Source organism: Crinia signifera, chromosome 4 (assembly GCF_055691185.1).
Source record: "Crinia signifera chromosome 4, ASM5569118v1, whole genome shotgun sequence".
Taxonomy (NCBI): Eukaryota; Metazoa; Chordata; class Amphibia; order Anura; family Myobatrachidae; genus Crinia; species Crinia signifera.
In genome coordinates this window covers 126,561,503-126,583,703 of record NC_139220.1, presented here as the reverse complement: position 1 = coordinate 126,583,703, position 22,201 = coordinate 126,561,503, and the positions used below count along the sequence as shown (strand labels likewise).

General features: G+C 45.3%; 1 protein-coding gene across 7 annotated transcripts in view; it reads right to left on the bottom strand.

Moving 5' to 3' along the window:
* PLEKHG7 (pleckstrin homology and RhoGEF domain containing G7) overlaps positions 1-21,956 on the bottom strand; it is a 62,037-nt gene extending 40,081 nt beyond the window's left edge. For 2 of the 7 annotated variants that reach the window (XM_083182386.1, XM_083182392.1), the window contains exons 1-4: positions 21,137-21,452; positions 4,476-4,948; positions 4,231-4,383; positions 3,328-3,498 (exon numbers count right to left, since the gene is read on the bottom strand). In XM_083182386.1, coding sequence (XP_083038512.1) covers positions 3,328-3,498; positions 4,231-4,383; positions 4,476-4,922 — 771 coding nt within the window. In that variant the 5' untranslated portion in view covers positions 4,923-4,948; positions 21,137-21,452. Of the gene's footprint in view, positions 1-3,327; positions 3,499-4,230; positions 4,384-4,475; positions 4,949-12,649; positions 12,715-21,117; positions 21,453-21,866 lie in introns of those variants that run through there. The other 5 variants (XM_083182389.1, XM_083182388.1, XM_083182387.1 and 2 more) reach the window with 5 other exon arrangements.
* Between the last annotated feature and the right edge of the window lie 245 nt (positions 21,957-22,201).

Genomic DNA, 22,201 nt, shown 5'->3' with positions numbered 1-22,201 from the left:
ATTTATCCTTTTTTATTAGTAGGTTTTCTACTAACACAAGTCTTCCCTGCAAGTAACCAGCATGGTTCAGTTTAACAATGACTTTTGTTATGGTGTTGTCATGATTTATTAACTGTTAAGACCCCATGCTGTAAAACCACAAACAGACTCACTAAACACAAATGTCAGTTAATGAGACGTAATTGCAGTGCCAGCATTCCCAAGTATTAGCAGTTGCTAGGAGGATAGACAGTTGACCTGCGAGTTCCCACTTCCGGACACAGTGTTCTGTTCCCTTTGTCCCAATGATTTTCTCATTGCACCCTTTTTCTGAAAGGCATTCTATGATGCTATGCTGATAAACTGGAATAGGCAAAAATATCAAAGGGCATGTATGCATACCAGAGCATATGGTAGTGCTGCAACTGCACAACAAATCTAATTGGAGTAGCATCACTTTTTTTCTGTGCCATTGAAGCCAAATGCTACAGGACAATTAGAACTTTAAGCAGCACTAATTTGTGAAACCTCACATTTAATAAATACAGTAGGTTATATATACAGATATCAGTGGCGTAACTACAGTGGGTGCAGGGGATGTAGCTGCTATGGGGCCCGGTGGCTTGGGGGCCTCTCCTCCTCTACAACCCCCTCCTCCTCTACAACACTGTAGTAAGAACAATATGGGGGGGGGGGGGGGGGCTTTAAATATTTTGCTATGGGGCCCACAGAGTACTAGTTATGCCCCTGACTGGTATTATATAAACAAGTGCACGTATACATCTACACTACACATGCACACCACGCTACCCACACACAGCAAATGGTACGTATGCACAGCAGGAAGGAGCTGGGCTGGAGTGGTGCTCTTCCTGCTCTGCTACATTGCAGATATCCCCTGTTTTTGCTGCTTGCTGCCATTGCACCTGTCAAACTGTATAACAGGCAGCGGAGCCGGCAGTGTAAAGCTTTCCCTCTGACTCCCATCCACCCTATAATTTTTGGTTCCATTTTGTCTCTAAAGGAGAAGATCAGCAGCCTGTCACCACAGCGGACTGCAGCATCCTCTCTCTAAGTTCCTCCTCCCTGTGCAGCTCATGCTCCTCCCTCTTAACATGGCAGAAGCAATCCTGGAAGAGTTTTAAGAACACGTTGCAAACTAGGCAAAGGGTTACACCGCCAGCCATAGTCTGCCACTGACTGGGGTTTTCTTCATTCTTCCTCTGTTGGGCGGTGGCCTTTAAGCTTTTTTACATGGGTGGTGGCCAGGGGCTGGCTGGCAACTTTCAGCTTGGGGGCAACACAAGCAAGTGGGCCATCACCATCATCATTTCACCACCTTACCCTCTCCCCTCTAGTATGCAGCAAGGATTAAACAATCCTACACACACACACACACACACACACACACACACACACACACAGTAATGCCCATCAAACATAATGCCACACCGTAATGGCCATTACACATAATGCCAACACTGTAATGCCCTTTACACATAATGCAACCACCGTAATGCCAACACGTAATGCCCATTACACATAATGCCACACACCGTAATGCCCATTACACATAATGCAACACACCCTAATGCCCATTACACATAATGCAAACACCATAATGCCATCACACGTAATACCAACAATGTAATGTCCATAAAACATAATGGCACACACACCATAATGCCCATTAGATATAATGCCAATACTGTAATGCCCATTACAGATTATACCATATAACTGCTGCTTACCTACAGTACATGCTCATTGTCAGAAGAATATCGCTTGTTGCCAGGTGTTTCATTCCTGTTGCCATGGGGACTTTTTTGCCAGGGCGGAGCCAGGGTACAAGGGGTTTTATTTAAATAGAGCGCCAGTGCTACCAGAATATGCACCTCCGGGTAGCGCTGGCCGCGCTGTTTTCTTCTGACAGACACAAGAGGTATGGCAGTACTTCTAGTGTCTGTCTCCTATAAGGTGGCGGCCATTTTTGATGAGGCTGTCACCATACATTCGTGCGGCCAGGAAGCCGGGATGTGCTGGACACACAAAGGCGGCCGGGGCTGCAGCAGTGACGGCCGCGGCGATGGTTGCCATCGATGGCAATTCTGCAACTGGCCATAGTGCTAAACTATGCAATGGATCACCATAGATAGTTATAAATATTGATGTTCATCCATTGTGATTGATTGGCCTGTGGGCCAATAAAAACACGGGGGGCGGGGCTATGCTCTGTGTCCCGGCACTTTGAGAAAAAAAAAGCGAAACATTGTTTTGCTGTTCCAGCGATGGAGGGAAACCATCTGGTTCTCCCCTATCGATGGCAAAAGTATTCGATATTGGCTATGAACCATCGATGATTTTGAATCATCGATGGTCAATGGCCATCCCTACTTCCAGATACCCTCTCTAACAGTAAGTTACGCAATATGGCAATATTATTTATATCTAAGATTAAAGTAAATGGAGTTTTTTTTTTTTCCCACTATTTGTATTAAATATTTTTGCTGTTTTCTTTTAAATTAGTCCATGCACCTATTGATGTCTCACCTGAAATAGCTCTGCACACATTAGCAGAGGGTCCATGAACCTATTTTGCGCTACAAAAATAGCCCTGGGCTCACTGATGTATGCAGCAGAGGGGAGGGAGTGATAACCAAATATATACATATATTATATACATATATAGCAGACAAGAGGAGGTGATTAACATGAGGATATAATGGGTGAGGAGGGGGTGATATGCATATGGCTATATGGAGTGGAGGGGGTGATATACATAATAAAGTGGTGATGGGGACGCTAGACATAAATGATATAAGTGGTGGTGGGGGGGGGGTGGAGTGTTGGGCATAAAGTAAATTAAGAGTGTAGGGATGATACACAAAGTATGCGTGCTGTCCTGATTTCAAATATTGGGGACACCAGTGCACTTTCTGGCAGAGGGCACCAAATTCTTTAGTTACACAGCAGAGGGCATTCGGTTTGTAAACAGCACTACTTCTGTTGGCATTATACGGAAACCAGTGAATGTATGCGCCCACCGCCCATCCAAGTCTATATGCCCAAGCAGACAGTCACGCCATGTTTGGATAGTGATCCTGCTACAGCATCCTGCTACATACCAAGACCTGTAATTTGGTATATGATGTGCCCTGCTCAGCGAACAGAATCAGACACAAAAATATTTTAGTAATAATATGGAACCTATTATGGTTTTTAATTATTTCACATTTTGGGATTCTAATGTTATGATATTGTTTTAATAGTCAACTTAAACGCTACTGTTGGCAAAATAATAATACAAGGCAAATATACCAGAGGTCAGTCAAATAAGTCAAACTATACCTTGGTGCATCCTTGGCTCAGCATTTCAGCACCTCCTTTTGTTTCAGCTGCAGCAGTTCCATTGTAGTTGTGATCTGAGGATTTCCCATCATCTGTATAATTAGTGTCAAAATCAGGATCTGCTAAGTGATCTTTGGTATTCTCATCCTGAGACACACAAGAATCATTGTCCTGTAGAGAAGACACCACAAGCGCACTTTTACAAGAAGGTGCTTTGATAGAGGAGCATAGATATTTGTGTAAAGGTACTCTAAAGAACTTACCAGGACACAGTCTTCTTTGTGAGTTGGGAACTTTGATGCATCCAAAAAAATTGGGGACACTAGTGCACTTTCTGGCACAGGGCACCAAATTCTCTAGTTACAGCAATGCAGTGGGCATTGCATGTATAAACAGCACTACTGGAGTGGGCATTCTGTGTATAAATGGCACTACTGCAGGGGGAATTCTGTGTAAAAATGGCATTACTGCAGTGGCCATTCTGTGTATATAGACGGCACTACTGCAGTGTACATTCTGTGTAAAAATGGCACTACTGCAGGGGGCATTCTGTGTAAAAATGGCATTACTGCAGTGGGCATTCGGTGTGTAAACAGCACTACTTCTGTGGGCATTATATGGAAGCCAGTGAGTGCATGCTCTCACCAAAGTCTATATGCCCAAGCAGAGATGCAGACAGTCACACAATGCAGTGATGCATTTAGATTGTGATCCTGCTGCTATATACCAAGACAAAAATATTGTAGTACTGGTATAAACGTTATTATTGTTGTTTTAATTTATTTCACATTTTGGGATAATGTTATTATATGGTTTTAAAATAGTCAACTTAAACCCTATTTTTGGCAAAATAATAATATAAAGCAAATATACCAGAGATCACTCAAATAAATCAAACTATACCTTGGTGCTACTGCTCAGCATTTCATCGTCTCCTTTTGTTTCAGCTGCAGCAGTTCCATTGTTGTGATCTGAAGATTTCCCATCATCACTAAAATTAGGGTCTGCCAAGTGATCTTTGGTGTTCTCATCCTGAGACACACAAGAGTCATTGTCCTGTGGAGAAGACACCACAAGCGCACTTTTACAAGAAGGTGCTTTGATAGAGGAGTATGGATATTCTCACAAAGGTGCTCTGAAGAACTTACCAGGACACATTCTTCTTTGTGAGTTGGGAACTTCGATGCATCAAAAAAATCCTGTAATGACATGAAGTTTCCAGCAGTGTTTTTCCTCAGCCTCCTCAATGTTGGGGAGGTAGATATCCTGGCAGGAGCTTGCCTATCAAACTGAAATGGCGTACGCTGGTTTTCCTCATTCTCTTCTGGGGGAACCAGAATGATGAGAGGAATAGCATTTGTTTTCCTATATAACTTCTCAGCAAAAGGTTTGGAAACGTTCGGTGCATCTTGTAAACTGGATTCATTGTTTAGATGTTCTAAAGCGAATTCGCCACTTGTAGCAGGAGTTTTAATAGGAGAACAGAAGCTGATGTTAAATACCTCATCGTCATTAACATCTTCAATTGGGTATTCTGTGACTGAAATGTCCTCCTCATCCATTTCTAGGAAAAAACCATGAATGGGGTCCAACATGTTTTTTATTTACAGATCCATTGATCCTGAGTAAGAAAGAGATTGAGAGCATATTAATTTATGGCTTAGTGCTGTATTAGGCAAGAAATCAATACTCATGGCTCAACCAAGTGTCCATATATGTACTAAAAGGTTTTATCATGATCATCATAATACATTGGGTAAAAAACATACACAAATACAATGCACAATAGTTCAGATCATACTTTAAATACTTTAGAAATATTGTAATAAAACCATATGGATTGACAAGGGAGAAAAGACTAAGTAGCTGTAGCTAGAGTCAGCAGGCACAACAGTCATCGATCATCCTGTACCCGTCGTATAAGCAAAGGGGCAGGATCATAGTAGATGAAGGGGAGAAGAGAGACAAAGGAAAGTAACAATGGTAAGGATAATGCAGCAGAATTAAGTGGGCCCATCCAAACAACATATTTTGTGTTCTAAAAGTGTGTGTGTGTGTTAAGGTGCCCATACACGTTACAATTATTGTATACAATATTGTTTACAATATCGTATCTGTCACACCAGGGGACTCGGTCGACAAGACTGAGACCTCTGGTGGGGACCTGGACCGGTACCTGAACCGGGGAGGTTGGAGAGGACCCCTGCGCATGAACTGCGCGACAGTGCACCCAGAGCCAATAAGCAGTCAGAGGTAAAATACAACCAGATTTATTATGCAGAAGGTTGTAACGGTACAGGCAGTAAAGTATGCAGGGAATAATGACAGTTCATGCAGATTGCAATACTTTACAGATGAGATGATGACATGTATCGATGGTGGAACATCGTATCCGGAGTGTCGGATATGGAAGGAGACTGTGGGTCCGGAATGACGGACGGGAGATGAGACTGTGGGTCCGGAATGACGGACGGAAGCAGGAGATCCGGAATATCGGACTATCGATGGTGGAACATCGGTGGCAGATGATGCGGGAGCATCGGAGGACCAGAGTCCCGGAGCTAGGCTTGGTCGCTGGGCTGTAGAGGCAGGATCACAGGCGATGGAATAACCTGGAACACACTGCAGCATGGAAGACAACACCAGCAGAGAATACACTTGTACAGAGACAAGGACAGCTGACCATACACTGGAGACAACTGAAGCACTAGCAATGGTTCTGAGAGCTCCCAGCATACTTATACCCACTCGGTGGCCAGGATTGGCCGAGGAAGTATGACAGGGAGATCAGAACCAACAGGATTGGACAGCACAGACATGTGACTGGAAAGAACATGGCAGCCCCCATGTCTGCTATGGCGGGAAAGTGTGTTTGTGCACACCATGCTGGATACTGGGAGCAATGGCGGCGGACAGGTGGATTGCCGTGCACTGGGGACTGTCACTGGGAGACAGGACGCTGGCAGAGATGACGTCTGGACCGCAAGCTGAACCTGCGGAGGCACTTAGCCGGTAAGATAGTCTGTCTGACAGCTCGGATCGTGACAGCACCCCCCCCCTTTAAGGGTGGCCCCAGGACACCTTTTAGGCTTGCGGAGAAACTTGGAGTGGAACGCCCGGATGAGTCTGGGAGCATGGACATCGATGGCATTGGTCCATGATCGCTCTTCGGGGCCGTAGCCCTTCCAATCGATCAGGTATTGCAGACGACCATATCGGATGCGAGAGTCCAAGATTTTACTGACCTCATATTCTGTTCCACGCTGGGTGCAAACCTTAGGAGCCTTGGGGAGCTTGGAATGAAAGCGATTCAAAACCAGCGGCTTGAGCAGCGAAATGTGGAATGTAGCTGGCACTTTCAAATAGGGCGGCAACTTGAGCTTGTAAGCTACTGGATTGACGACTCGCTCAACTGGGAAAGGACCAATATATCGGGGAGCGAACTTCACATCGATGGCACTCTCAATCGAAGATTCTTGGTTGACAACCAGACACGATCTCCTGGACGGAGGGCTGGCACAGCTCTGTGTTTCCTGTCGCCAAATTTTTTGTACCTGCTTGAAGCCTTCAGAAGTGAAGAACGAATGAGCTTCCAGGATTTGACGAATTGCCGGATGGTCGTGTCGACCGCTGGAACAGAGGACACAGGTTGCAGAGTGAAGTCAGGAACTCGAGGATGAAACCCATAATTGGCAAGGAATGGAGTGACATTTGATGAAGAATGATATTGGTTATTATGGCAGAACTCTGCCCATGGAAGGAGTTGAGCCCAGTCATCTTGGGAAGAAGAGACATATGTGTGGAGAAATGCTTCAAGGTCCTGATTCACCCTCTCCGTTTGGCCATTTGTTTGAGGGTGATAGGCTGTGGAAAACTTTAACTTGATTTGAAGCAGGGAGCACAGGCTTCGCCAGAATTTGGCTACGAATTGGACTCCTCTATCGGAGATGATTTCAAGAGGCAGTCCATGAAGCTTGAATATCTCTTTGATGAAGAGCTGGGACAGCTTGGAAGCTGACGGAAGGCCGGTGAGGGGAACGAAGTGAGCCATCTTGGTGAACCGGTCAACAATCACCCAGATGGTGGTGAACTTGTCAGACTCTGGAAGATCAGTTACAAAGTCCATTGAAATATGCGTCCAAGGGCGATGTGGCACGGACAGTGGCATCAATTGCCCAGGAGGAGACTGACGACTGGTCTTGTGCTGAGCACATTTAGCACAAGAGGAAACAAAGTCCTGTACATCCTGTTTGAGGGACGGCCACCAGTAGGACCTGGTGATAAACTCGTAAGTTTTCTGAATGCCTGCATGGCCAGCGAATTTTGAAGAATGCGCCCAACAAAGCAACTTCTTTCTTAGAGCTGGCTTTACATATCTTTTCCCTGTAGGGGGCGTGAGATTTGACACTCCTGTTGCGGAGAAGGCCACTGGATCAATAATGAAATGTTGATGTGTGGACTTAGACTCACTTTCTTGCTCCCATGAGCGGGAAAGGGCATCAGCTTTTCGGTTTTGTGTCCCTGGACAGAACGACAGCTTGAAACGGAACCTGGAAAAGAAAAGTGTCCATCTGGCTTGACGGGGATTTAAACATTGAGCAGACTTGAGATACAGAAGATTCTTGTGGTCTGTGATAATTGTGATCTCATGAACAGCGCCTTCTAGAAGATATCTCCATTCTTCTAATGCCAACTTGATGGCGAGAAGCTCTCGGTCACCGATGGCATAGTTATGCTCTGCAGGCAGGAACTTACGGGAATAGAACCCACAGGGATGAAGACGACCATCGGGCGCTTTCTGCGAGAGGACTGCCCCAACACCCACGGAGGAGGCATCAACCTCGAGAATAAAGGGCAAGGTGGTATCAGGTTGTCTTAAAACAGGAGCGGAAGTGAACCTCTGTTTTAACAGATGGAAGGCTTCGATGGCTTCTGACGGCCACTTCGCTGGATTAGACCCCTTTTTTGTCAAGGCAGTGATGGGAGCCACAATAGAAGAGAAGTTACGAATGAATTTTCTGTAATAATTGGCAAAACCCAGGAAACGTTGAATACCTTTCAGCGAAGAGGGAATTGGCCAATCTTGGATGGCCTGCAGTTTTCCTGGATCCATTTGAAGACCAGAACCGGAGACAATGTACCCTAGGAAGGGTATAGACTTCACCTCGAAGACACACTTCTCCAGTTTACAGTAGAGATGATTTGCTCGCAGCCGGGACAGAACCTCTTTGACCCAATAACGATGTTCTGTGATGTTATTGGCGTAGATTAAAATGTCATCGAGATATACAACTACATGACGATACAGAATGTCCCGAAAAATCTCATTGACATAGTGCTGGAACACGGCTGGGGCATTGCTGAGCCCGAAGGGCATGACGAGGTACTCATAGTGGCCGTCTCTGGTGTTAAACGCCGTCTTCCACTCGTCGCCCTCTCGTATGCGGATGAGATTGTATGCACCCCTCAGGTCGAGTTTCGTGAAGATGGTTGCACCGCTGACACGGTCAAACAACTCGGTAATGAGGGGCAACGGATATCGGTTCTTTACTGTAATGTCATTGAGGCCGCGATAATCAATGCAGGGGCGTAGGCCTCCATCCTTCTTCTTTACGAAGAAGAATCCTGCGCCAGCAGGAGAAGTCGAAGGACGGATGAATCCCTTTGCCAGATTTTCCTTGATGTAATTGGTCATGGCTTGAGTCTCTGGAAGAGAGAGAGGATAGGTTCTACCTCTGGGTGGTTCTTTGCCTGGGATAAGTTCGATAGGGCAATCCCACGGTCTGTGAGGAGGTAGGACATCAGCGCCAGACTTGCTGAATACATCTGAGTACTCTTGGTAGGGAAGAGGCGGAAGGTCTGCTGCATCGGCTGAAGAAGGACGAGCTGGGAGTACCTTTTGGAGACAGGTACCGGAGCAGGAAGGATCCCAGGAAAGGATTTCCGATGTCTTCCAATCAAGACGAGGATTGTGAAGACGGAGCCAGGGTAAACCCAGAACCAGAGCATGAGTGGCTCAGGGTAAAACCAGGAAGGACAAAAGTTCGGTGTGCAGGACTCCCACTTTCACTGTAAGTGGCAAAGTTCTGCGGGAGACTGTCGCATCAGGAATCCTACTGCCATCCACAGCAGTAAGGAAGACAGTCTTGGAAAGACTTTCAGTGGGCAACCCCCACTTGCGAACCAGTTCTGCAGTAACGAAGTTGCCAGCAGCACCGGAATCAAGAAGTGCGGAGACAGTCTTGAAATGCTGACCAACTTGTAGGGAAACTGGAAGGACACAATCAGTTGCTGATGGAGAGGACTTAATTACTCCTAGCCTACCCTCTCCTTGACGGGCTAGGAGGAGGAGTTCTCCTTGACGCTTTGGGCATGCAGAAATTTGATGTGCAGGATTGGCACAATACAGTCAGAGCTGTGCCAATCGTCGACGTCGACGTTCTCCGGGAGACAAACGGAAACGGTTTATCTCTATTGGTTCTTCTTTGGAAAGGACCGCAGGAGCAGTGGGTAAAGAAGGCGGAGGAGTTGGCACTTTAACTGGAGCGCTCTTGTGACGTTCTATAGCCCTTTCTCGGAAGCGTAGGTCTACTTTGATACACAATGAAATAAGGTCACTTAGACCTGAGGGTAAGTCTCTGGTAGCGAGTTCATCCTTGATACGATCGGATAGGCCATGCCAGAAAGCTGCGTATAAGGCCCCATCACACCAGGAGAGTTCAGACGCCAGAATCTGGAACTGGACCAGATATTGCCCGACGGAGCGGGATCCCTGTCTGAGACGGAGGAGTTCAGTGGAGGCAGATGCTGATCGCCCAGGCTCATCGAAGATACGCCGGAATGTTGACACGAAGTCCTTGTAGTTGGACAGGATGGCATCAGATCTTTCCCATAAGGGAGACGCCCATTCTAACGCTGCTCCACACAGGAGGGAGATGATGTAGGCGATCTTGACCCTTTCAGTAGGGAAGTTGCTGGGTTGCAGCTCGAAGTGAATCTCACACTGATTGAGAAAACCTCGACAGGTCTTGGGGTTCCCATCATACTTGGTGGGGACAGACAGATGAAGGCGAGGTGCAGCAGCCATTACAGGAGGATGAACGGGACTTGGAAGTTCTCTGACAGGCTCAGGGCCACTGAGAGTGGTCTGTAGCTTATCCAGCCGGGAAGACAGATCTTGCAGACAATGGATCACTTGGCTCTGCGCAGCCTCTTGCTGATCCAAGCGAACAGCCAGTTGCTGTACAGGGCTGGGTGGAGAAGCTTGGTTTGCGGCTGGATCCATTTGGCTAGTGCTTACTGTCACACCAGGGGACTCGGTCGACAAGACTGAGACCTCTGGTGGGGACCTGGACCGGTACCTGAACCGGGGAGGTTGGAGAGGACCCCTGCGCATGAACTGCGCGACAGTGCACCCAGAGCCAATAAGCAGTCAGAGGTAAAATACAACCAGATTTATTATGCAGAAGGTTGTAACGGTACAGGCAGTAAAGTATGCAGGGAATAATGACAGTTCATGCAGATTGCAATACTTTACAGATGAGATGATGACATGTATCGATGGTGGAACATCGGATCCGGAGTGTCGTATATGGAAGGAGACTGTGGGTCCGGAATGACGGACGGGAGATGAGACTGTGGGTCCGGAATGATGGACGGAAGCAGGAGATCCGGAATATCGGACTATCGATGGTGGAACATCGGTGGCAGATGATGCGGGAGCATCGGAGGACCAGAGTCCCGGAGCTAGGCTTGGTCGCTGGGCTGTAGAGGCAGGATCACAGGCGATGGAATAACCTGGACTTCACAGGAGATGGAACAACCTGGAACACACTGCAGCATGGAAGACAACACCAGCAGAGAATACACTTGTACAGAGACAAGGACAGCTGACCATACACTGGAGACAACTGAAGCACTAGCAATGGTTCTGAGAGCTCCCAGCATACTTATCCCCACTGGGTGGCCAGGATTGGCCGAGGAAGTATGACAGGGAGATCAGAACCAACAGGATTGGACAGCACAGACATGTGACTGGGAAGAACATGGCAGCCCCCATGTCTGCTATGGCGGGAAAGTGTGTTTGTGCACACCATGCTGGATACTGGGAGCAATGGCGGCGGACAGGTGGATTGCCGTGCACTGGGGACTGTCACTGGGAGACAGGACGCTGGCAGAGATGATGTCTGGACCGCAAGCTGAACCTGCGGAGGCACTTAGCCGGTAAGAAAGTCTGTCTGACAGCTCGGATCGTGACAGTATCTCATCGTATATCGGTTTTGCGATGAGATGAAATGAGATCTAGTACAAAAAGCATGTGTAGCACATACTTTTTGTACTAGATCTCATCGCAAAACCGAGATGCGATATTGTATACAATAATTGTAACGTGTATGGGCACCTTTAGGTGATAGATAGCTAATATAAACCAAAGATTGTAGAGACAGGCTGACAAGAGGGCTAAGGTGGTGTGACCACACCTCCCACAATTAGACCACACCTCTGCAAAGTACCCAGCTAGCACAGTTCTCTACAGCCCTGTTCACAGGTAAAGTACAGACGAAAGGCTCAAACAAAATGCTGAAAATATTTGACATTGCCAATCACTTTTTTTTTTAAACAAAGTAACCTCAGACAGTGTGTTACCCACATTGGTGTACCTAGAATAGGTGCATGGTGTGCATACCTCTCCAGAGAGCTCAGTCCCGTGTTGGAGCTGCAGCAACACAAAGCACTGTGATTAATAACGAGCAACCACCATTTTCCTGTAGATGTGCATGTGCAGTATGAGGGTAGCGGGTTTATGGCATCAAGTTCACCTTTATTCTTAGACCACCCTTAAATGCAGCACTCACACAGATAAGGAAAAGGTTACTTTTAATGATACATTTATTGGAAGATAATGTAAAACACACACACACACACACACACATCAGCAGTCCCCCAGGTAATATTGCACAATTACCAAGTGGCTTTTTTTTTTTAACAACATCTCATCAGATGTCATCTCATCAGACACAAGTCTCCTCAGAAGTTCCAGCGAAGTCCCCAAAACTCAGAGTATAATACAGTTTTCTCCTGCAAACTTTTCAGCGTCCTGGTCACATGGCCACTGTGCTTCACATTCATCATGGTTGGGTACAAGCAACGATACCCTGTTATCTGCAGCTATAGGGATATAGAAGACCTCCCAGCACCCTCAGAATACAAGCTGCTCAAGAAACGCACTTCCTGCAGCTTCCAGGAACACATCATTTGAAAAGACAGACGCATCCTCCCTCAACACCTGTACAAGAGACCACCCAGATGCACACTTGCCTACCTGACCCTCTCCAAGAGGTAGAAAATGCTGTGTTCCTGCACTTCCCTGGCAATGTATGATTGCCATCACCTTTGGTGAAACACCTTTCTTATCAATTATATAGCTCACCACAGGTGATGGCAATCATACATTACCAGGGAAGTCCAGGAACAGAGCATTTTCCCCCCTCTCTGCATGATTTGCATTCCCAACTCTACAGGGCCCTACATACGCAGAGATGTGTGCAGACCCAGTGGTAAGGAGAACAAAGGGACAATCAAGTCCAAATTGGCAAATTAGCATGCAAGCTTTCTGAATACAAATACAGTAACAAAATTCAACTATGCAAATTGGTGTACAGTATTTAACATTGTAGAGTATGGTTTATGTTCGATTTGTCAAAGGGCCATGGCTTTACTACTAGTGAGACCCAGCTACTAAATGCATTGTACTTTTAAATATCAGTCATAAACACCCTCAGTACGGTCAGGTTTTACATAACGAAAAGCTCAGTGGCTCGAATACTGTTTCTAGAGAACATAGCATAAAAATGCATGGGCTTGATAATTAGAGGAATTTCTTCAAACTAGACTATTTGTGGAAAGTGGTTTGGATTGGCTTTTAGATCCCATCGGCTTATTATTTTATTACTGCCAGTAGATTAAACATGTTCTTTGTCCCGTATAAAAGTTTTGACATTTCACAAACACGCCACCCAAAGTTCTCAGACATGCCCTATCTAGAAATGTAGAAGAAACCTGATTTCTCTGTGACCGAGCACTGTAAATACAGCTCAAATTCCTGCACGATAAATAACACAGGATATACATTCACTTCTTCACCAATAAGTAAATATAATGCTAAATACTTCAACTCATAACTGGCTAAAAAGCAGCTTATAACCCTAGAGAGAGAGAGAGAGAGAGAGAGAGAGAAAAAAAAAGAATAAAATAACTGCTAGTTCCTATATCAAACAGCAAGTGATTACATGGAAGCTGACACATTGGGCATTATTCTGGTTCACTTCTTCTGTCAAATTCCTTCTTAGATGGACAAAACCATGTGCACTGCAGGTGGGGTAGATGTTACTTGTGCAGAGAGAATTAAATTTGGGTGGGGTTTAATTCAGTGAGATCTATATATTGCAGTGTAAAAATAAAGCAGTCAGTATTTTCCCTGCACAGAAACAAAATAACTCACCCAAATCTAATTCTCTCTGCAAATTTTACATCTGCCCCCCTGCAGTGCACATGGTTTTGTCCATCTAAGAAGGAATTTGCCAGGAGGAGTGAACCAGAATAAGGCCCATAATCCATCCGCCGTCCAATCATGTGCTTTAGCCTAAACAGCTGTTCTTAAGCCATCCCCATGGGGGGGGGGGGGTGTTGATTGTATATACATGTTTTTAGGTGTTGTGAAACTCAACATACATTAGATTAATTAGCACATAATTCAGTCGAGACATACAGTGGCATAAGTTTGTCCCAGTAGCCCCTAGGCAAGATAAATATTGGTGCCACCCAAATAGCTCAATCCGTAAGGTGTCTGTCTCCAGTAAGACAGGTCATGGGTTCTAATACAGGGTGTTATACTTGCAAAAATGTTAGGAGGGGGAGTAAGCCACAAAAGCTATACCAAAGGCTTTCCATTAACTGAATCAAACTGACAGGGGAAGAGAGGCGCCCCCTTGGGAGCAGGAACCCGGAGGCAGATGACTCCATTGCCTCCCAGAGTTACACCTCTGGAGACATAGCTATTTACATGGGGTGTCTACAAACTTTTAGCTGTGTGCATGTGTGAGGTTCTGTAACACAAAGCTTTAATAATGACCGTATTTCTTTACTTATAAACAATTGAGGGAAGCGTTCTGGACATGAGTCGTTCAAACTGCTCCCACAGCCCAAAGGTCCGTTCCTGCCCTGTTTCCGCCCCTGGCGAAACCTATGTCGACATGGACAACGTATGAGAGTACCATGTCCCCTAGCATGGCTCGCTGCAATCGGAACACTATTGTATTCTCACTTTATGCCGACTTGGAAAGTAAAGTATCAAATTATAAAAAAAAAAAAACTCATGTCAACCTTATTCATGTCAATCATTTTGTGGTGCTGACCTAGTTACTGTCAACCCAGGGACCGGATACTGTGCACTGCAATTTGGGCAAACGTGCAGAGTAATGCTAGGTACACACCAGAATGATCATGATCGTGAGCAGACCATACGATGGTCACGCGATCTGCTCACGCATCCGATCTGTACCCAGTTGAAGGGGTCATTTTCAAAATCTGACTGCAGCAGGTAGGATCTGCCAAACAACCAAATGACCGGCGGTCCTCGCATCGGATTGGAATCGGATCTAAACCATGCCAAATCATGCCCAATTTACATACGAGAATATATCGAAATTGAGGGATTTAAGGCCAAATCGTTCTGGTGTGTGCGCAGCATTACATTTGGGTGGGGTCCATTTACACTGAAATCTAAATTGCAGTGTAAAAATAAAGCAGTCAGTATTTACCCTGTACAGAAACAATATAAAATCACCCAAATCTAAAAGGCCCATACACACTGGGCGATTTTGAGCTGAAAGCTGTCCAGTATGTACTGGCCAGCAATAAGTGGTGATGCGTTCTCCCGCATCATTGCCAGTGGCTGCATCGTATTACCAGCAGATGAGCAACGGGGTGGACAACTTTCCATAGCGCCCTGCTATCAATCAGAAGGGCGGCTCAGTGTGTATGCACGGAGCGATTTTCCCCATCATCTTTGTCCATACACGCTGGGCAAAATCGCCCAGTGTTGCATAGAATTTAACTCTCTCTGCATGTTACATCTGCCACACCTGCAGTACAACATGGTTTTGTCCATTTGAGGGAAAATGTGCTTTGTGATCAGGCCTGAATTAGGACCTACAGTATTTCCCTTTATGAAAGTTTTTTCAAGAATAATACTGGTTTGTTTATAGAAATTATTTATTTCCCACTGATGCTAAACTGGCTTTGATAACACGATGCTGTAACCTGGAGAAAGTCTTATCAACTGTGTAACTATGTACAGACAGTATGTAACAATTATGAAAGCACCTGATTGTATTTATTGTTGTTCATTCTGCTCTTTGCAGTGTGCATAAAAGAAACAATGAAATCAGTTGTGATAGTGATAACATAATAGAGGTCTAATATGAATTCTCTCCACCCAGTGGTGTATCTATAATGGGAGCAATGTGTGCAGTGCAGACAGGCCCCTAAGTCTCAGACTGCTTCCAATTTTAACTATCACTCAGGAGTCCTATCACTCGCGATTGGCCAAAAATGTCCGCAGTGCCATTTTTTGGAGTTCTGCGCATGCGCAGTAGAGTCTGAGCCCTCTAATGCTCAGACTCTATAGCTCTGTGCACTAGTGTGGCAATACGGCGGTGGAGGCTGCACACCGTACTCCTCCTCTCTTAAGGCCCCCATACACTAGTGAGATTTGGTCCAATTTGACCCGATTCCAGTGGATCGGGCCAATAAATTGGACCAAGTCTCGTATGTGCAGCCAGACTGAATTCCCAACTCCAATCCGATGCGCACAGGATCGCGCATCGGATTGGAGTTGGGAAGTCAGTCTGGCTGCACATACGATTTGACAAAACATAGCCCAGAGCTGGGTGGGGGGGACACAAGGTGGCGGCAGACAGGGGATGCAGACAGGTAGGCAGGGGAAGCCGTGTTGCGGGCGACCTTATTAAAAAAAAAAAAAAACATACAAATGGGCAGCCAGAGATTGGCTCAGAGCTCAAATGGGAGGCCGCTTATTGTCTGAGAGAGAGCACTCAGCCAATCAGTGACTTCCCATTCAATTGTATGGGTTTTATTTTTTGTAGCTTGGCTTATTGCTACCCCTGCGTGGCTCTCAGCTAACCCCTCCCTCGCCCAGCTCCCTGCTTCCTCCGCCTGCAGCTCTCCCATACAGTAGTTGCATGCATTTCTTATATTAAACATTTGGCACATCAAGGGTGAAATTTAATAGGATGAGAGATTCAGAAAGTGAGAGATTTGGGAAGAAATCTCCAGTTTTTTTAAAGTGGCAATCATTTACACTGCAAAACCAGTTTGATTTTGAAGTGTAAATGATTGCCGCTTTAGATAAAACTGGAGATTTCTTCCCAAATCTCCCACTTTCTGAATCTCTCATCCTATTAAATCTCACACCCCGTGTCTAATGCTGTGTACACACGGGGGAGATAGGGGCTATAATCGCTGGGAATATGGTCGCAGGCGACCATATTGCCAGTGATTGGAGTGCGCACCAGCGATAAATCTCCGGGTGCGCGCTCCCGTTTTCTGCCCCATTGTAATCGCTGGTCGCAGGAGCTTGCTCCTGCGACCAGCTGATTACCTCTGCGGCACCCCCAGCAGAGGTTCGTTTTCAACAGCGACCATCTCTGGTCGCTTGTTGAAAAAGAGACACTGAGCAATATATTGCTCAGCAATATATTGCAAGCAATATATCTCCCCCCGTGTGTACGCACCTTTATCGTATTCAAGCCTACCCGGGGAGCTGCTGGGGAAACCAGGTCTGACTTTCCAAAGCCTAATGTATGGAGGCCGTTAGAGTGCCTCTGTCTCCACCAATACCTAAGGAAACACACTTTATACAATTATCACTAAATAGACAACATGGTCTCTAATTATTAAGCATAGATATCAATTGCTCTTCCTGGTTTTATAACTCACTAATATTAGCATTGGATTCATAGCCTAATGAAATATTACTAATAAAAGAGTGGGACAGAAATTACAGTATGCATTACGTTAGGTCTTTTACACAAGATTCCATTATTGTACATTATCCCTGCAGCAATGAAATTATTTTCACACAGGAAAGAGAGTTCAGCTGTGTCTAGAGTATAACCCTGCCTGAGATGCTGAGCTACCTTACGCATCATTTAGCAACCATAATAAGTGACTTAATTGGTTACCATCTACACCCAGATTAATAATTTTTTTGCTTTACAACTAGGAGAGGCTTATTATAGTGTATGTAAATACACTCATTTATAAGCTATGTAACAAGTGCACTAAATGCATTATCTGCATGACTAATGATGTGCCATAGTCTACTTCTACTTTAATTAAAAGGAATTTGATGTACTTAAAATATTATACTTGGTGCATTACTTTGTTTCTAATCCAGCAATTTACCCATATCCAACGTAATTAGACACAATGTAAAACACTGACACTGGCCACACATTTGCAGACCACATTTATTGGGTGACCACATTAGGTGGCCGATTTAATTGCAGAATTAAATGCAAGCTCACTTTGAAGACAAATCTTGCGTACTGTATTAGCACATTGCACATTCTCTGCAGAAGATTGCACATACTTGGAGTTCTATTGTATATATGGGATGTTGCTATGGACAAACAGTCATATTCTATCTATTATATTCTAGAAGGTAATAAATAAATAAATAAATAAAGTAGATTTTGTTTGGTTAATGCCCCTTTCCCACTGCAGCCTTAAAACGGTATTTTGCTGATTTTTGAGGGCAAAATACCGTTTAAGGCTGCAGTGGGAAAGCGCCAGAGTTGAAATACCGTTTAAAGTTAAACGGTATTTCAACCCGTTTTCAGAGCAGGGTTTTGCACGGTAATCTACCGTTTAAGATGCAATGGGAATGCATCTCCGTGTGTGTACGCTGCCGGGCTGAAAGATTAACCACTTTCAGCCCGCAGCGGGTCCACAGCGTGCAGCGCTGGGCAAGATGTGCCCAGGTGCTGCGGGAGGAGGGGGGTCCCTGCTGCTGCTGAGGGGAGAGGGGGTACCTGTCAGCCTGACACGGCGCTGCCGCTGCTGTATCTCCCCCCCCCGGCGGCCGCTGCATCTCCCCCCCGGCGGCCGCTGCTGTATCTCCCCCCCCGGCGGCCGCTGCCGCTGCTGTATCTCCCCCCCGGCGGCCGGTCCTTGCGGCGGATGTACTGTCAGTGTCGGCGGTCACTCTGGCGCAGGGGAAATAGTACTTATTTCCCCTGCGCCAGAGGGACCGCCGACACTGACTGTACATACGCCGCAAGGACCGGCCGCCGGGGGGGAGATACAGCAGCGGCAGCGCCGTGTCAGGCTGACAGGTACCCCCTCTCCCCTCAGCAGCAGCAGGGACCCCCCTCCTCCCGCAGCACATGGGGACAGCTTCCCCCCTCTACCCCCACAGCACCCGGGGACAGCTTCCCCCCTCTACCCCCTCCAAGCTGCCTGTCTATCCTTGTTGATACATATATATATATATATATATATATATATATATATATATATATATAGATAGATAGATAGATAGATAGATAGATAGATAGATAGATATATATATATACACACACACAGAGAGGGACAAAGGGCACTCAGGGTGTCTTTTAAGGGTGAAAGCAAGAGACTGTTTATTCAGTCATGCAGAAAACGTCCGAAACGTTGACGGACGTTTTCTGCATGACTGAATAAACAGTCTCTTGCTTTCACCCTTAAAAGACCCTGAGTGCCCTTTGTCCCTCTCTGCATATACCAGGGGCTGTAAGGTCCCCATCGCTGGCACCGGGGCGCATCAATTGACTTTGGCTACACCTAAGACTTGAAGTGCCGGATCTACCCTTTGTCTATATGTATATATATATATATATATATATATATATATATATATATATATATATATATATATATATATATATATATATATATATATATATATATATATATATATATATATATATATATATATATTTATATTTATATCAACAAGGAAAGACAGGCCTGACCCATTGTCACAGGCACTAAACGTTTTGAAGAGCTAAAACGTTTTACCTGCAATGGGAATGGTACTTAAAATGGCATTTGAAACTGTAATCTGCTGCAGTGGGAATGCTAAATACCATTTAAGATTACCTGTAAACTAAAACGGGTCTGCAGTGGGAAAGCAGCATAATAGGCAACATCCCATCTTCTCCAGAACTCCCGTCAGTAAATAAACCCCACTGTATATAGTCAGTGTCATATGCAACTGACTGTATATCCACTTGATCTGCAGATATATCTGTCGTCAGATCAGGTAACGAGTTCTCCATACACACTGCCCGATCCATCCTGCCTTACACGTGCCCACCCAGTTGAGTGGTCAATCACCACCAGCTACTGTGCAGGTGTACAGATGGTTACCGGATCGCCAGTACACACCGCATGATATGCCAATCCATCGGGCATCAGTTGTGTAACACGATGCTGTTCACAGACACTGGCACAGACTGGCCGATGTGCCTCCGCTATATCGGCCCTTCAATTAAACGGCCGATATATATAGGCTAGGGTGTACGCAAGTTAAGAGATCAAAAATTCACACAGATCACTTGCACCAAGAAAAGGGATCATCCATGTGCACCCTAATAATGGTGACAGTTAGGAAATCATGTGCATGAAAAAGGGCGGTGTGGTGTGTTAGATGTGGGATATATATATATATATATATATATACATACACACACACACACACACACACACATATATATCTCAGTCACAGTAAAGGTGAGCACTCCTCAGTGTCAATAACTAACATGGGGTGCCTTCCCCTGGATGCTCCTGGCTGTGGGGTCCAAATAATAGCGTGTTTGTGGGGCGGCAATCGCATCAAATAACGAGTCTCACAGGCAGATCAACGTTTCGAAGTTTTAATAATCACTTCGTCTTCAGTATACAACAAAATAGCAAACAGATACAGCTTTTATACATACCAGATCCCCGTGGAACAAGAACGCCGGCTGCGCGCATATCCAGGTCACTTGGCGTCATGATGTCGTCATCCGGCTGCCGTTGCTATGGTATCACCAAGCAAGCGGCGCACAGATGATGCGTCTCCCGCCATTACCCTGGTCAGAGGTCATCTCAGCTTGGAGCGTCATCGAAGCGTTGATCTTATCTCCGCCTGTGAGACTCGTTATTTGATGTGAGTGCCGCCCCACAAACATGATATATATATATATATGATCTGGAAACGACCATACTCCCGGGTGCGGGTCGCTATCAGATTGGACCCGCTCATGGTGCACATCGTGCACGGGTCGTGCCCCCGCCTCATCGTGAGCGGTCGGAAGAAACACTGACGACCTGCTCACGATGTGCATCGTATTTGTATTGCATTTGTGTTGCAGTCAGGCTACACTGGATATTGCACGCACTAACATCAATCATTTACTAAACATATTTTAAAACAACATAGTCTCGTCTCAGTAATAGTAAGTTGATTAGTATGTTTCTCTGGATTTATACATGAACCATATTATACAGATAATTCATAATTAGCAAGTAAACAATAAAGTTTGTCAGTGTGCAGAATGTACATATAAAAGACTTGCATGAACATAAAAGATGAAATAAGCCCCTGTTGTCTATTCACAGTAAACGCTTGCCACATTACAACAACCTACAAATCTATCACAATCCGTCCCTGCCTACAGCACTTACATACATAGGGTATACTCACAGCTCCCAGCTGCTATCATTTTATTCCTCTCTCGATGTTGTGCACTTCACCCAAACTATATCACCGGCTAGTCAGTCAGTCAGGCGAGATGACACACCCTGGCAGTACCTGTGCCTGTCACTGCTGAAGCCTCTCCTCCCCCTATCACCACCACTACAGGGGACAGCTAGACAGCAGCGATCCCAATGACTGGAGCTCACACTGAAGCAGCCCGATCATCGCATGTGTGAGACCAGGTACAGCCGTCACGTGACTCCCTGGCTGAGGCTGCAGCACTGCATAATAATACATTCACCCCAGAGTAGTGTGCATTGCCTCCTACTAGTCTGTCAGGGAACAGGTTAATCTGGTAACATTTAAGACAGCTGACAGAACTTGTCACAGTACCGCCCAGATTAGCCTGGGGAGCGTTTATGTTTATTTTAGGACAAAAACAATTATTTTAGCAACTTTACGTCTATTTTAAATGACTTGCTACATTAATGATAACATTGGAATGGTATGTTGTGTCATTCCACTAGGAGTGCAGTCTTCTCCATGGCTGTACTGTCTACACACAGTCATAACTCAGCAATGACCCACCTTTGGACTGAAATTAGTCAACTCAGCGTAATAGATTGCCGCATGATAATGCACAACCATCAGGTGGATTTTCACAGGAAAAATAATGTATTATCTCCTGTCATATGATACTGGGCCTTTCAACATTTTCTTTCATATGTATACTCACATCCCTAAAGGGCAGATAAGATTTCTTTGGTGAAGCTCCATATTGAAGGCAATCTGTTAAACAAAACCAAGTAGGTTTAGAATATTTTTCTGCTGGTCTATGAAATGAAAAGAATGTTTTCTAAGGTTGATATATATATATATATATATATATATATATATATATATATATATATATATATATATATATATATATTCGATAGACAGATCTCAATGAAAGAAAAGAGGGAGCACTCTCCAGACTTGTGATTCTTTATTCTTACATATGTAACGGGAAACCCATCATCGGAGACAATGTGGTACAAGCATATGAACATGAACAGGCTTCTATACCCC